At 40.5% G+C, this 16715-nt stretch overlaps 1 protein-coding gene across 2 annotated transcripts; it reads right to left on the bottom strand.

Moving 5' to 3' along the window:
* Positions 1–8733: 8733 nt before the first annotated feature.
* On the bottom strand, positions 8734–15997 carry PTS (6-pyruvoyltetrahydropterin synthase). 2 transcript variants are annotated; one of them, XM_075187956.1, is made up of 6 exons: positions 15732–15997; positions 11908–11984; positions 10660–10682; positions 10487–10543; positions 9322–9392; positions 8734–9098 (listed from the first exon to the last, which is right to left on the bottom strand). In XM_075187956.1, exons 1-6 carry the CDS (start codon positions 15869–15871, stop codon positions 8975–8977), a joined length of 492 nt encoding a protein of 163 aa, XP_075044057.1. In that variant the 5' UTR covers positions 15872–15997; the 3' UTR covers positions 8734–8974. The 2 variants fall into 2 exon arrangements, with proteins under 2 accessions (XP_075044057.1, XP_075044056.1); XM_075187955.1 differs by having other exon boundaries at positions 11908–11987; positions 15732–15992.
* Between the last annotated feature and the right edge of the window lie 718 nt (positions 15998–16715).

Below are 16715 nucleotides of genomic sequence, written 5' to 3'. Positions count from 1 at the left end.
TATTTGTATATTCCCTATTGATGTTATAGAGGTATTTAGTCCGTAGAGCACTATTGTTTTACAACTGCATTGGTCTGTGTGTTCCTGATTGGTTTCATATAACATGTCAATGTTCCCTGTAAATCTTTATACATAAAATCAATGACTGTGTACTGCTGTAAAATGCTCTTCAGTTACAACCTCCAGAAGAGTTGTTTTATATTTGCAGTGTGTATGTTAGTGTTCTGCATTTTAGTATATGATCATCACCATTTATTTATATAGTGCCACTAATTCCGCAGCGCTGTACAGAGAACTCACTCACATCAGTCCCTGCCCCATTACAGTCTAAATACACACACACAATGTTTTTGGAGTGTGGGAGGAAACCCACGCAAGCACAGGGAGAACATACAAACTCCACACAGATAAGGCCATGGTTGGGAATTGAACTCATGATCCCAGTGATGTGAGGCAGAAGTGCTAACCACTTAGCCACCGTGCTATACAGTCGAGTTTATATTTCACACGTGTCTATGATGAGTCACAGTAATATATACAAGTACATAATGTTAGCGGGGGGGGGGGGGTAGGTTCTTACAATTACATAGTTTATTGTCCAAATCAGCAGATGACACTAGTAGGTACAGATTACATAAATGTATTTTATAGTTTTGAATTCTTACCAATACCTACAGCCTGGCTCATTTTACAACAGTATGTCTTAACTAAAGTGTATAGCTGGACACACGCTGGCTGATCCAACCACATGCTCTTCCCATGGAATTGGCAGAGGACGTCTGAAACAGATTCTCAAACACATCACTTTAAGGTTACACGCACGCACACACGCCCGTTTGGTGTGTGTGTGTCTGATTCAGCTTCAGGGCCTGTCAGCTGTCTACATTTGTGGCCTGAACTAGTACTGAAAACATGACTCCCCAATTGATGTAGAACTATTATCTCCTCAATATAAACAGCCTCTGGTGATTGTTACTCCAGAGGTCCCACTTGACACTGGTTCTATCCACACAATGGCTCCACCCACTGTGTGTAGGTAACACTAAGGGCTAGATTTACTAAACTGTGTGCTTGAAAAGTGGAGATGTTGCCTATAGCAACCAATCAGATTCTAGCTGTCATTTTGTAGAATGTACTAAATAAATGACAGAATCTGATTGGTTGCTATAGGCAACATCTCTACTTCAAACCTGCCGTTTAGTAAATCTAGCCCTTATTGTTACCTACACTTAATTCCACTTTAATAATTATTAGGGAATTTGGGTTATACAAAATATTGTTAAAAATATGTTTGTTAATCCACATTGATTTGCAGAGACTGGATCAATGTTTTCCACCATAAACAGCATAGTGACCAATATTTTAGGTCCCATTTCACAGGCCCAAGAACCGCAACTTTCTGATACAAACCACAAAAGCAAAATATTTTGTTCAGTGTTGACCTACCTCACAGCACTGGGGTCATGAGTTCAATTCCTGACCATTGTCTTATCTGTGTGGAGTTTGTATGTTCTCCCCGTGTTTGCGTGGGTTTCCTCCAGGTGCTCCAATTTCCTCCCACACTCCAAAAACATACGAGTAGGTTAATTGGCTGCTTTCAAAGTTGACCCTAGACTCTGTGTGTGTGTGTTAAAGAATTTAGACTGTAAGCTCCAATGGGGAACGGACTGATGTGAGTGAGTTCTCTGTACAGCGCTGCGGAATTAGTGGCGCTATATAAATAAATGATGATGATGCGTTACGATACAAAATCCTACTTCGCCTTGCAGCTTGTCCCTGGTATAGAGGATAGGGAGATGTCACATACCGAGGAGGAGTACAGTAGTTAAAGAGAAACAGGATAGCCTGCAATACTTTTACTTATCAAAACAAATTTGGTGCATGATTTTACATAGTAGTGTATTAAAAAACAAACATTTGGCAATGGCACATGATCAAAGCTAGCAGACTTAGGGATATATTTACTAAACTGCGGGTTTGAAAAAAAACTAGAGATGTTGCCTATAGCAACCAATCAGATTCTAGCTTTCATTTATTTAGTGCATTCTACAAAATGACAGCTAGAATCTGATTGGTTGCTATAGGCAACATCTCCACTTTTTCAAACCCCTAGTTTAGTAAATCTACCCCTTAGTGTTTATTCTTAAAATACATCTATAGACTTTTTGTAGACTGAAAGAAGAAAATTATTTTTGTAATAAATCCAAAATGCCCTTAAAACTATGCAGCATTGCAAGTATGTTCTATGTATGAATGATGCACTTATAAGGCTTTAATTAAATCATGTATGAATCTGCACAATAAAAAAAATGCAAGTTAATGGATACAAAATAAAACAGGCCATATTGGTAAATAGGTCAACTACTGTAAAGAGATATAAATGAGCCCTGAAGGACTTGGCACTACTACAGGTATTAAGAATAAAGGAGAGTCTTGTGTTACATGTGAGAGCAGCCTATGTGCAGATATATGATCACTGGCAAGTTTCCATAGGATACTTATCTTTAATTCGCAAGACACCACAGTGCTCCGCAGCACCAGACAGTGGAGAAAGCAACATACAAGGTAGACAAAATAAATGCAGACATGAAAACAAAAGTTACAGAACATTCTAACATTCTGAGTAAATTTAGACCAATCTAGAAAATGATGTACTAGTACTTGAATAGAATGCATCAGTGTTTATATTGTTTAGAGGCCAAATATATTTTAAATGTATGCCTTTCTTCAACTCTTTTACACTTAACCACGTTAAAATTTTGGGAATGGAACTACAGATAACAAACAACATTGTGCAGATTCTGCAACCATGACGTCTTATTTCCTTAAAAGTTTTCTCAATACCTTTTGTTCCATCTTGAGGAACACCCAAAAATAATTCACCATGACCGATTGCTCCCTAGCACAAGATTAAAAATTTTCTGCTCAGCATTGCAGTTTATATATTATGCAAGACTCTATGTAATGTGAGATACTAGTAAAAAAAAAAAAGAAGAAGATATTGTTTTATATAACGCTGTGTGTTAGAATATAAAATAAAAGTTACATTTATACTGAATTGGGAATTTATAAGGTCATATTTGATGGGTCACTAGTTTACGCCACAGACATGACTACTGGTAGCCACATCATTCCAGCATCAATCATCATCATTTATTTATATAGTGCCACTAGTTCCGCAGCGCTGTACAGAGAACTCATTCACATCAGTCCCTGCCCCATTGGAGCTTACAGTCTAAATTCCCTAATATAGATAGACACACACTCACACACAGACAGGGAGAGAGGGGTCAATTTTGACAGCAGCCAATTAACCAACTAGTAAGTTTTTGGAGTGTGGGAGGAAACCAAAGCACCCGGAGGAAACCCACGCAAACACAGGGAGAACATACAAACTCCACACAGATAAGGCCATGGACGGGAATCGAACTCATGACCCCAGTGCTGTGAGGCAGAAGTGCTAACCACTAAGCGACCATGCTGCTAGGTAATGAATTGGGCCCACTATGGCACATCAATGCAGTCATACATTTTTAGCACATTGAATAGCTCTATGGCCAAGCAGTTTGAGATCATTTTTGAGACTATAAAAGAGTACATTTTTATTTTGTGTTTAAAGTAAGATTTTAATTTACAAATGCTCAGGTTTAAAATAGAAATAACAGTGAAAATAATATTAGGTAAAACAATACCCAATGACAGTTACTTGGGGAAAAATAATAACTGTGTAGCCTAAATGGTAACAATAATGCATACTGAACACATTTCATTAGCTCCCATAAATAGTCAACACTGTCTAAGTCTATACCCAAAAAGCAAACCTCTAACTTCCATTGCGGTATAGTGATTTGTAACAGAAATCTGCATGTGAAAAATAGCAATTATAGTTAACGTTGATGCTTTTTTCCTAAAAATAGTCAATGGCAGCCGTTACAGTGGCGGATCTAGCGGGGGGGGGAACCGCCCCCCCTAGCAGGGACTTGCTGACGGCGGCTGCACAGTATGTGCAGGTCCGTTCGGCAGTGACAGTGTGCTGCCCGGCTGCTCTGATTGTGTTTTAAACACAATCAGAGCAGCGGGGCAGCACACTGTCACTGCCGAGAGGACCTGCACATAGTGTGCAGCCGCCGGCAGCCTTAGATGACGGAAAGGGGGGGGGCCTAAATCGCCCCGGGTATAGCAATTTTCTAGATCCGCCCCTGAGCCGTTACAATGGGTAAGTGCCAGTTTAGGTACAGACAGAATAAACAAAACACCCGCAGACAGTATATATAATGCAGCTCATCCTCTTCCCTTGCATCTTTCAGTAACTTCCCAAGCAATCTCTGAATAATATAACCATATCAAACATGGGTGTGAAACTGGGCTGCCATGGAAAAAGAATTCACGCTATAATACGCTATTTTCCCTCTTCAATCTTTCATTCAATAGAATAGAAGACATCTAGATGATGATGACTAGCAAAGGTATGGCTAGATGTCTATCTTGGCAAAGCTCTGTTGCTGAAGCCAGGTGCCTTCTTGCCCAGGATGTTGCTACCCCTTGCGCATATTGTGGTGTGCTCTCCATATGTGACACCTTATGCCAATTCCTCTTGTATGCCTGTATAATTACTTCTCTGATCCATCTCAAAATTGCTTGTTTAGAAGGGGAATATGCTGTCTGAGGTCCTGTAGGAATCACAAAAAGTTGTCCATGCCTTGAAATTATGTCCTGTATAAATATATGGAAATTGCTTTAACCAAATCCAACAAGTTCAGTTCTTTCCTTTTAATCAATAGGTTGTGGACAAAATATGGCCATACCAACTCCTGATTGACAGAAATGTTGGATTGGCTGTACGTACCTCTTCATCTGTGTATAGATTTGGTGTTCCTTCCACCACAGTGCTTGTAATGTCTCAACACTGCAGGCAGAGGTAACTACAATTAGAACCACCACCTTTAGTGTCATCCATCTCAGAGAAACCCCTTGTAGTGGTTCACAAAAGTCTAATGTCCGAGAATTAAATTGAGGTCCCACAGAGTGACAAAGGACCCACTAGATGAATGGATCCTCTTCAATGCGTGGAAGAATAAAATAATAAATTCCCCTGAAGCTCATTTAGTCTCTAAAAGGACACCGAAGTGCAGCTATCTGTACCATGAGTATAGAGGAAGCAAGACCCGTGTCAACTGACCTGCAGGAAATATGTGGAATAGTTGCTGTATTTGGATTGCATTTAGACTCACACCAAGGGGTATATTTACTATGAAGCGCCGATTCCCTTCACTTTGACAGCATTTTTTTTGAAACGGCACTTTTATTAAAGACAAAGCCCATCATAAACATACCCCCCAAGAGATAAACTTTTCTAAACTCTGTAGTAGGTTGAAGAGTTGTTCTTTTTCGTTTCTAGAACTGTGTTGATCACTGGCTCCAAGACTCCCTTATCTCTCAGCAATCACTCATTCTCCATGCCACTAAAATTAGATTTGGATGCAGATTTAGGCCTTGGTGTAGGAGATTGGGCTAAAGAGATAGAAGGTATGGTTCTTCTCTGAACATCTCCAAACCTACTGGAAACCACTGATGCTGTGGCCAAAACACATGGATTGCTATCATGTCTCTCTATTTAGAATGTGTGTAATGGGTGGAAGACACAACCTGGGTGAAAATGTCCACAGAACTGTGACTTCTAAATCCTCTGTCAGAGTTGTGCTGAGAGGAGAACCTGGCTACTTGGTCTTCTGGTTTGTTGCCATAATGTCCACATGAGAAAGGTTGATTTTTTTTTTTTTCTGTTAGGGCATCACAGTAGCTTAGTGGTTAGCACTTCTGCCTCACAGCACTGGGGTCATGAGTTTGATTGGACATTACCAGCAGTTTGGAATCATACTTTTGTACCTTGTGGTCCTTCTTGTCATCCTGTGATCTATCATTCTGTGCAGGACAGTTGCTGTAGACCATTTGCATTACACAAACCAGATCTATTGCCCAATGCAGGGGAAGGAACAGGGCTGCATTATATACTGTTTTTTGTTTATTCTTACCCATTGTGATAGCTGCAATACAGGATTGAAGTGTGTATAATATATATTTATTCATTAACTGCTGGACCATATAGACCTTTTTTACATAGAAATGTAAAATTCTAATTTGGACATTGAAGCATGAAGTGGAAAGAACCCATGTGACACCACTAACTACATACAATCTTCACGATCGTAGACAAATTCTGGGGTAGATTTAACAAACCTTTTAAAAAGGCAAAAAGGATTTTGTTGCCCATAGCAACCAACTTCTAGCTTTCACTTTTTAGAACTAGATAAATGTTAGTTAGATAATGATAGCTAAAATCTGATTGGTTATAGGCAACACATCTACTTTGCCTTATTAGAAGAATTAAAAAAATCTACCCCTATGAGAACTAATTGTTTTAAAATGACCAATAATGCTGAGTGGTCTCACATCGTTATTTCCACTCCATGTATTCTGTTGGCATCACTAGTCCCTCCTCATTGTCAGGAAGCATTGCCTGGGAATTACATACCAACGTGCAAGTATACAGGAGCCCATAGCAGTCAGTCAGCAATTAACTGATCATGCTTATGTAAGACAGACAAAATGATCAATACTAAAACAAGACTGGGTATTACTACACAAATGTAAGAGTTCCCCAGTCAGTGATTGCAAATCTGAGTGGTTATTATGGGTAAACATACTTGTACTTTGTCTGTTCAACACTCCAGTTTTTCCCATTATGGCCAGGGAGTCCATTAGATTTAAAGAACTGCAAATCCTTAGATGAAAGTTCATTTTTCTTTTCTTATTTTTATTTATTTTTTAAAGGGGAGGTATGGCTAGCTGGCACTGAGCCACCCGAGATTAGTAGTTTCTGAGATACTAATACAACCAGTCTTAGGGCTAGATTTACTAAACTGCAGGTTTGAAAAAGTGGGGAAGTTGTCTATAGCAAACAATCAGATTCTAGCTGTCATTTTGTAGAAAGCACTAAATAAATGAAAGCTAGAATCTGATTGGTTGCTATAGGCAACATCCCCACTTTATCAAACCCGCAGCTTAGTAAATCTAGCCCTTAAAGTAATGGTACAAAAAACAAACAAACCCCAAAACACACCCAGGACATGATACATTAAGGAAAGCAAACAGAAAAATAATAAATAAGAAGTTAATTTGGACCTTGGTCAAACCATGTTGCATTGGAGGGTGAGCTAAATTTAAAAACTAGAGACAGATTTATAGTTGGGGTAGGGCTTGTGTAAAAAATAAAACCCAAGTATCTGTGCTACATGAAAAAACAGCCAATATTTTCCTTACGTGCAAAACAATAAACTAATTTGCACCCTTTGCATTGCAACATGGTTTGTCCAGGATAAAGCTTACTTTTTTTGCTTTGCTTCTCTTAATGAACCAGGGCCTCAGGGAGCAGCAGTTCTGTGGCCAAAAATCACCTTGTAAAAGAGATATCAGATAAGACGGGGCCCTACTGGGTCAATATGACATGAAAGTGACAGTAACTCGTGCTTTACAACAGAAAGGTGCAGAAGAGAATCTCTGCCCGCACAACACATGAAACCTTGACGTGGATGGGCTTCAGAAATAGACACCGGAAACAGAGGCCACTATGGGCACAGGCTCAGCAAAACAGGACCGTTGAAATATGGAAACCAGGCACCTAGTCTGATAAATCTAGATTTCTGCTGAGGAATGCAGATGCTAGGGTCAGCATTTGGTATAACCAACATGAATCCATCCTGCTTCATGGCAGGAGTGCAACTGGTGGTGTAATGGGGTGAGGAATGTTTTCATGGCACACATTAAACCATTCATACCAGCTGAGCATTGTTTAAAATGCCACACCCTACCTGACTATTGTTGCAGACATCTGCATCCCTTTATCGCCAGTGTACCCCATCTTTTAATGGCAACTTCCAGCAAGATCACATACAATGTTGGAAAGCACGTCATCTCAAGGTGGTTCCACAAAAATAATGTGTAGAGTGCACTCCAAAGGCCTCCAGCGGTAACAGATCTCAATCCAATAAACGTACCCAGTACTAGAAAGGTAAACCTAATAAAGTGGGCACAGAGTGATGTCTAAATATATATCTCTAGAGAGTATTTATCACCAGAGCCGTTCAGAAAGACGCTCACTGAACAAAATGGAACCAGCCCTAAATGATATACCGTAGATGCATGCTACTGAAATGATCAGTATCACATTAACATGCATCCACAGACCAGCCTTAGGGAGGGAATCTAATTGGCTGCATTACTCTTGCAAATAACGCAGGAGCAGTGCGCATGATTGCTAGTACGGTAATTTTGAACGCTGATTTTTGCTCGCAGCTCAGGGAGCCAAGTGCAGAAATCTGGGTTGAAATTACTATATGAACGGTAATAGTGCGCAGGCCAATTGCATTCCGCCCCTAAGAGTGGGCTAAAACACTCATTTTTTTATGCTGATATGATTAAAGAGATCCGCACATACTCACAGTACTATACAATGTTTGCAGAACACATATGACAGTGTCTCACCGACAAATAGCATCAGTTACATTACACAACTTAAGACTGAGTGCACTCCGCAGAATGAACATTTACTAAAAACACAGTATAGTGAGGCCTCTGCATTATACACAAAAACACTCTACAGTCCAGATAATGTCTGGTTAGTTTTAAAAATAGGGAATATATCACTTGAGAACATATAAATTACGTTTCAAGAAGATAGGTTAAATATATGTTTTATATACAGTTGCTTCTTTAACGCTGCAGCACAATTATAAGAAAAGAAAAAAATAGGAAAAATGTGTTTCTTCCCCTCAACCTCATTGAGCAGATTGAAGATTAGTAATAGGTGGACATTGTTTGAACAAGCTAAGATCTCTGGTGGACGATCCAGTATAGTCGAATTATGAGCATTATCCTGGTCTACAGCAGATACTGGCTCTTTCAGGCCCTGCAGGCCTCACTCCCCTCTGTAAGTAGCACTGTTGCAGTCAGTCTCATGGACACACACCTCGTGCAGAAGTCCTGCTGGTAGTCGCGCCTGAAGGCCGTCCCAAATGAAGACGGCGACGTTCTCTACAGAACTGCATAGAAATATAAGGAAAGAGCATAATTATCCACCATCGTACCTCGACTCTCGCTGATGTGACAAGTCAAAGAGAACTATGTTGTGAACAATGTTCATTTTTAAAAAGATGCTTTATCATGATCAGTTATTCTGAATTAATTTTTTTTGCCAGGAGCAGCCTACATCAGGGAAGAGCAACGTTATAGAAGGTCTACAGCACTTTATCCAAAACCACTCACCTAACAACGCTCTTGAAGAAATGAACATCACAATCCAGATTTTTATGATCCATTGGAAGCATAATCGCATCCTGTAGATGGATGGATATTAACAATTAATGCGTAACATACATTAAATAACTGGAGTGTTCATACCAAACTAAATGTGTCCATCTACCATTATAGGAGGGAGGCCAGTAAGAACGTAGCAATGTAATATTTGGTCTAGTCAGTGTTTAACTCCAGTTCTCAGACCCCCCCCACCCCCCCCCCCCCCACCCAACAGCTCTATATAGCAGTAGAGGACAGCGTCGGGGTGTGATTTCTGGCATGGGTCAACCTGCTTGTGCATGGTAAGGAAGAGCAAAATTGGCACCCCTGCATGACCTGTCAAGTGACCCCGCTGATTAAGTGAAACTTCACTCTAAATATTATTTTAATGTGTTGGAGGAAAGGCTAAACTGATCTGAATTAATAGTTGCTTCTTGCATGCTACCATATTTCTGTACATTTTATCTCAAACCCTTCGTCACTAAGGAAGTAGCAAAAAGGTTTTACCAGCTTTAACTTGTCACACTTCAAAAATAAAAAGTTATAGAAAAAGTAGATCAACAACTATACAATTTGTCCTGTCTAAGTATAGCCAGCTTTGTGCTACCTGCTTTGAAATAGATTAAGTATTTGCTGGCAGGGAGTTGACATAAGATTGTAGAAATTATTTAAGTCCCGAAAGAAAAATATGTAAATTTCACATAGAGAACTAGATATGGAATAAAAATGTGCAAGACATTTATATACAGTATATAGTATTTCTATTTATTTAGCTATACTTAACGTTATTTCCACAAAATATTGTTAAATGACTGGTTTAACAGGACCACAGGTGAAACTTTGATCATTGATCTTTACAAGGCCAGACACAAACCATGCATGCAGACTTTGCATTATACATTGTATTTTCTCCTGTCTGTTGCATTTTCTTATACCAATGTTCTGTTAACCCTGCTGTGTGCACAGTCCGAGTTCATCCAATTACCAATGACTCTAGATTAGCCTTTGTACACCGGTCATTTAATGCATCACAGAACCACTGTACATCCCCTTAACGTGGTCTCTGTCATTAGGACTTTAGACATACTGCATGCAGCGTATGATCTTCAAAGCCTCCCTTTATCATGTCACTCACCTCCATGTGCTTCTTCAAGTCTGTCAGGTTCATCACCATCCCAGTGACAGGGTCAATCTGTAGGAGGAAACATACATGTTCTACGGTCAGGTTGAGCTGGACACTACAGGTATTACTGGCTTGTGTAGTGTATATTGCAATGCTTCAACTTGCAAGCTGTATGTAACACTTACTTCTCCACGCACAGTGACGATCACTAGAAAGAACACAGACCAGTTATTTATTGGGTTACTCAATCCTTGCAGTTATATGGCTACCAGATGCTAGTTTAATTCATCCCAGTAAAGTATTTATTGACAATATTTATACATTGTGCATGGTGAATGTGCTGTACCCCAGCACATTCACTCACCGTCTGAGGCTGTGTTCAGTGCAAGATGTCCAAAATGTATCCATCACCAGCAGTCACCCTTTAATGTAAATCACAAAAGTCCCATTGCAAGCAAAAACACACATTTTGCCAGCAACGGGGCATAACGAACTTGGATGAATATACACTTATCTTACATCCCACTCCCCCATTTCTATTTGTCCAATGTAAGGATTAATAAGTAATCCAGTAAATCCACTTGCAGACCTCACATAATTTACTATTCTCATGCCACCTACAATTGGCCATCAAACTTATTAATAAGCTGTAATCCTCCCACAATCCAATAGTTTGGGGGCATGTGACATCAGTGGGTGTGGCATATGATTAGGAGTGTAGTCAAGTCTAGATGGATCAAAAACAAAATGTACTCATAGCTATTAAAGAGTGATAGTACAAACTATGTCTAGCACATGCATCCCCTGTACTAGGCACAATTAACCCAAACAATTTTAGGTGTCGGTTTAAGTTATTTAATAGTTGACTACTCTCCTGGAATGTCCGGGAGACTCACAAATTTTGGCACATCTCCCGGTAGAGCAGGGCAACCTCCTGTGTCCAGCTCACATCGTTGGTGAAGTGGGTGGGACTAAACGCATCATCCTGGCCCATCCTCACCCACTGATAGGCTGAAATTGTCAAAGATCAGCCAGGCCGTGGCCTAACAGTGCAATCCGCGTAGCTACGCCCCCATGATGAAGCCCCCTCTCCGCCCCCTGGACTCCTGGTTGCAAAAGTTGACAAGTAAGAGATATTTAAAAATTTAGCCATTATGTGGGCTAAACCAATAGCACATTAATACACCAGAATCTGGTGATAATGGAATGTTCCTCCCCCCTACTGTTTTGTTTTCAGTAGAATAGTCCCCAAATGACTTCTAGATTTAGAGATGTAGCCAATCCCATTTATTGGCAATTCTAAGAAGACTGCGGCATGGCATGTGATCACCAAGGGGTTTGGCCTGAACTGTCCAAATTTTTAAGATTGTACAGACTAGTCAGGAGATCATTATTTTATATGGCTACAGGAAAATTTACTGACATTTCCTCACCTCGGTAATTGTGTCCGTGTCCATTAGAGTTGTTACATTTGCCAAAGATCTTTTTATTGTCCTCATCACTCAGAGAGCTACTATAAAATAAAAAAGACAAAGGAAGATATGAACATTGATACACACATAGGGGATTATTTAATATTAACAAGGATGTGCTGTAAGAATCAGATGCCTGATTTTACTGGTAAAGTTTACAGTACTAGCTTCTTGCATTAAAAAAACAAAACGCAATCTGTACTCAAGTAGATTTGCATAAAAGATTCACTTTCCAGACAAATTCCATATCACAACATTGTCATTAGCGGACGAAAATATTGACGGCACTGCTGGACTGCACCAGAAAATAATTTATTGACCAAGTGCATCTGCAATGGTTTGGTCAGAACCTTTATCAAGCCACATGGTGATCTGATAGCCTGCAGAGTCATAGCCACTTGCTCCATGCATCTATTGGGCTTAAACAACTATTTACATAATCCACAGTGTGTATAAGCTTGCCCATCTGAACATAAGGGGCAGATTCAATTCCGTGCGTTGCTGTACACCATCACTGTTGCCGCTACTACGATAATAGCCGTGCACTGTTAATATATTAAACATAATATTAGATTCCATAACAGGAGACACTGGAGCCAGAGATCTGGACGTGCATTTGAACGAACGTTGCTTTCGTCTCCACTTGCATGCACCGTAGGAAAAACGCTACCAATGTTTATTTTCATTTGTATCTAGACACAAATTATTGCCAGGCTCCATGGATCTATTGGCGACGTTGTAGGCAGAAGGGCACCCTGCCCCGCATCCTGTGGCCGGCCAGAGATAATCCCTGTTGTGGAACGCAGTTCACTGCCTTACTGTCATTACTTCAAGTGTTTGTATGCCACAGTCCTCCTCATATTCCCTTCTACGACCTCTTCCTGACACACCAAAGGATTACAGAGTAACATGGCACATCCTGAATGCTGTCAGATGCCAAATAACCTCATGGTGGGAAAAAAATAGAATTTCCTCATTTTGGATTGTTCCTATATAGGCTATGTGCTCTATTTTGTTATATATTGCAATGCCCCCCTCTCCTTAATCCCTCAACCTTCTTTTGCTTTCTGTACCCTCTCCTTCATATCTCATCTGGAAAAAAAAAGAAAGTCTTTTTTTTATTGAACAATAATGATCAAACAGATTCTAGATAAGTAAAGTGGAACTCTATGATTGGTGTTCACACACCACGATCCCCACTGAAAGGAATGGGAATAGCTCTGTACCAGTTGTGTTCTAGAGGCATTTGCAAATATATCAACCTGTGAGCTGCGTAACAAATGGCTAGCAGGAGCATGTGCAATTTTTTTTTTTTTTTTTTTTTTTTATGGAAACAATGCCAATGGGCCCAGGGGCTGACTTGCAAATTTTAGCCCATGGGGGTAAGACTCAACTCAGCAGCCTATTAGGAACATTTTAAAGGAAAACAATGCAGGCGGTCCAGTGACCCAGCCCAAGGTAGGCCACTATCATCGTAATTTATTTATATAGCGCCCCATTGGAGCTTACAGTCTAAATCCCTTAACAAAACACAGACTAGGGTCAATTTAATAGCAGCTAATTAACCTACCAGTATGTTTTGGAGTGTGGGAAGAAACCAGAGCACCCAGAGGAAACCCACGCAAACATGGGGAGAACATACAAAGTACACACAGATAAAGTTATGGTCGGGAATTGAACGCATGACCCCAGTGCTGTAAGACAGAAGTGCTAACCACTTAGCCACCGTGCACTATACAGTCCACTATGGGACTGAACCAGGAAACAGATGCCCCCCATGCCCTCCAACCCAGCCTGCCCCTACTTGTGCCTCATTTATGGCTTAAATAATACTGAGGGGACATCGAAACTGTCTTTATTACATGGCACTTTTGGATGTTTAAAGCCCGTTTTCATATTGGGTAAATTGCACCTAGAGATTTGATTCTCTGTCGTAGTGCAACTGAAAATCTAACTAAGCGAAGACCTGGGGGTATATTTACTAAACTGCGGGTTTGAATAAGTGGCGATGTTGCCTATAGCAACCAATCAGATTCTAGCTCATTTATTTAGTGCATTCTACAAAGTGATAGCTAGAATCTGACTGGTTGCTATAGGCAACATCTCTACTTTTTCAAACCCGCAGTTTAGTAAAGAACAGCCTTCACTCCACCCATTGGCCAGTACAGAAGGCTGCTCCTCCATCACCAGTATAAAAGGACAGCGCAGACAAAAACAGATCTACTCTATTATTTTTTCTCATTCAACATATTTAGTCTATGGAAACCACATGTGCAGTAGCCATGTGCCATCAATAATGCCTGCAGCAATCTGACAGCTCTTTACGTACATCTGCCTGTTTTTCAATGTGCAACTTGAGCCAATAATTACATTAAACACAAGAGGCTCACATGACTATTCTGTGCTTCGGGCTCATTTTACATTCTTGCTCTCAGTCTGCAGCTCTCTGCTTAGTACAGTTATGACATTTCCATGTTACATGAGGGCCTGTTTATTAAACCTTATTTTCCTGTAAATTCACTGAAAATGGAACAGATGCATTTATAAATATCCTGCAAATTTATGAACAGTACATTGCAGCAGATAGCCTTTCATTTTGCTTCATAATCCAGAGCAGTCCCCATGAATGTGTATGGGGCATACTTACCAACTTTCTGTTGGTCAAAACCGGGAGCCTGCAGAGGAGGTGGGTGTAACGGGGATGGGGGCTCCAAAATGGCATCATTTTGGACCCGCCTCCATGACATGATGACGCAAAACGCGTCATTTGGCAGCAGGGGTGGGGCCAAACGCTGCGGTTCACCGGGAATTACCGCGTTCGGGACTTAATTCTGCCCACTTCACTAGGAAGTGGGCAGAATTATCCAGATGCGGGAGATTGCCACACTCGCCCGGGAGCCCAGGAGACTCTCGCAAAATGCGGGAGTCTCCCGGACATTCCGGGAGAGTTGGCAAGTATGGTATGGGGGAGACTGCTCTATACCACAATTTAACAAGTGATGAAAAGGCAATTATACATACGGTAATGTACAGCAGCTCAGGGTGGCGTACATGACCGCATGTGTGATTCTTCAGCTCCGCTCTACAGGAAGAGCATTGCGGATCTTACTGCTCTCCCCTCCGGTCACTATCGTAAAGGTGGCCACTTTGCAATAGTGACCATAGGAAAGATAGGAGAGGGGTCTTTGCAGGAACAGCAGTTTTCATGGCTGAAGTTCCTGTTGGAGATTTTTAATAAATACACACAATATTTCAATCCTTATTATGGCTATAAGGATTGAAAGGGATCCTGTTAAAAATGCAGTCACTAATTAATAGGGGCCTATGAGGTCCTGACCTCACTAACCCAATCAAATCAGCAGACAAAACACTGAAATAATCTATGCAGTTGTTAATATTCCAGTCCTCTAACTGGCTACCTGTGGATCTATCCCCCACTCACAACAAAACTGGGACACAGACTAGGAGAATAACCCTTACAAAGGGGTATTGTGCAATTCCAGATTTTAAATTCCTTGCCAATGTCACAAGTGATCATGTGATATTTTAAGTAAAAGCAGTACAGACATGATTGATGAATACATTATCTGAACGCAAAAAAAAAAAAAAAAAAGATTGTATGGAGTGGAAACTTGAATCGGACTCCTCTATAAACGCAATAAATGCAAATATCGCAAGATTGGTTACCCTGCTGCAAAAATACATCCTGCATTTTGAAAGGTAAAACACTTCCGGCCCTGGACTAATGAATGACACAGATAACAGCGGATTATCGGTACACTCACCAGTGCAGCCTGTGACAAGCACTGAACGACACACTGCGGGCGATCTCAATAATACGGGGCCGCTGATGTGCTTTCATGGTATCGCCGTTCTGCATCGTAGGACTGAGGACAGCGGCAGCCAGACAGCCGCGATTCTCCATCTGCAGCCTGATTTATAGCCCGAAGGAAGAGAAAACAACAGGATATAGGACTGGCTGCAGAAACGGATTGGCTGCAGCACTTGTACCGGTGATGTCAGTGGTTAACCCATCCAAACCAGGAGCAGCGCCCTGGTATAGTGTACAGGGCTGGACCTGGGAGCAGGGGTATAGGAGGCGTGGCCAGGTTTAAAGCCCATTGCAGTGTCATTTTAGGAAAGCATGAACTCTACTCTAGACCTTATTATGATATTATGGGCTAAACTGACAACTTTTGTTACTGCAGAGATACAAATGTTTACATTTTTACCACTATTTTGTTACATATTTATTTATTACAATAAACACATGTTTGTGTTGCCAGTAGATTTATGTCAGTTATGTTAGAAGTTTTAATACAGTATTAATAAAAAAAAAGTGATGTCTAAGTAAAGTTTTTTTTCTTACCAAAGTGGTACCATGCCAAACTACCATGCCAGTTATTTTTTCTTGCTATTATGCTGTTACTGTTTCTGGAGCCTGTAACAGAGTTTTTAAATCACAGGAACCATATCTTCGTGTGGCATTTTGGTGGTATTTTTAGATCATTATTTTTTTTTCTTTCTAAATTGCAGTATATGTGCCATTACCCCTTACAAGTGATTTAGTATAATTAATTGTTTTTATTAATTAATTTGTGTATTTGCAGACATTTTAGATTGCTGCATCCCCCTTATCAGCAGACCTTGCCCTACAACTTCTCTCCAGATTCCTGCCAACCTTCTTTACTCGTGTGGAATTATAGAGACTTACTAAATATTCCTTCCTAAAGGACAGGGAACTCTTAGAGGCAGAAAAGTACTCTGAA

This window comes from Mixophyes fleayi, chromosome 10, assembly GCF_038048845.1.
Source record: "Mixophyes fleayi isolate aMixFle1 chromosome 10, aMixFle1.hap1, whole genome shotgun sequence".
Classification (NCBI taxonomy): domain Eukaryota; kingdom Metazoa; phylum Chordata; class Amphibia; order Anura; family Limnodynastidae; genus Mixophyes; species Mixophyes fleayi.
Note: the sequence above shows the minus strand (reverse complement) of the source record. Positions and strands in the feature narration are given on the sequence as shown.

Bases quoted from the DNA above. Each gene is read 5' to 3' on its own strand.
- PTS (XM_075187955.1), bottom strand. From the start codon at position 15,871: ATGGAGAATCGCGGCTGTCTGGCTGCCGCTGTCCTCAGTCCTACGATG. The intron at 11,988-15,731 runs GTGAGTGTACCG...TTTATTTTATAG, and splicing joins GCTTGTCACAGGCTGCACTG to TAGCTCTCTGAGTGATGAGG. The intron at 9,099-9,321 runs GTGAGTGGTTTT...ATTTCTATGCAG, and splicing joins TTCTTCAAGAGCGTTGTTAG to TTCTGTAGAGAACGTCGCCG.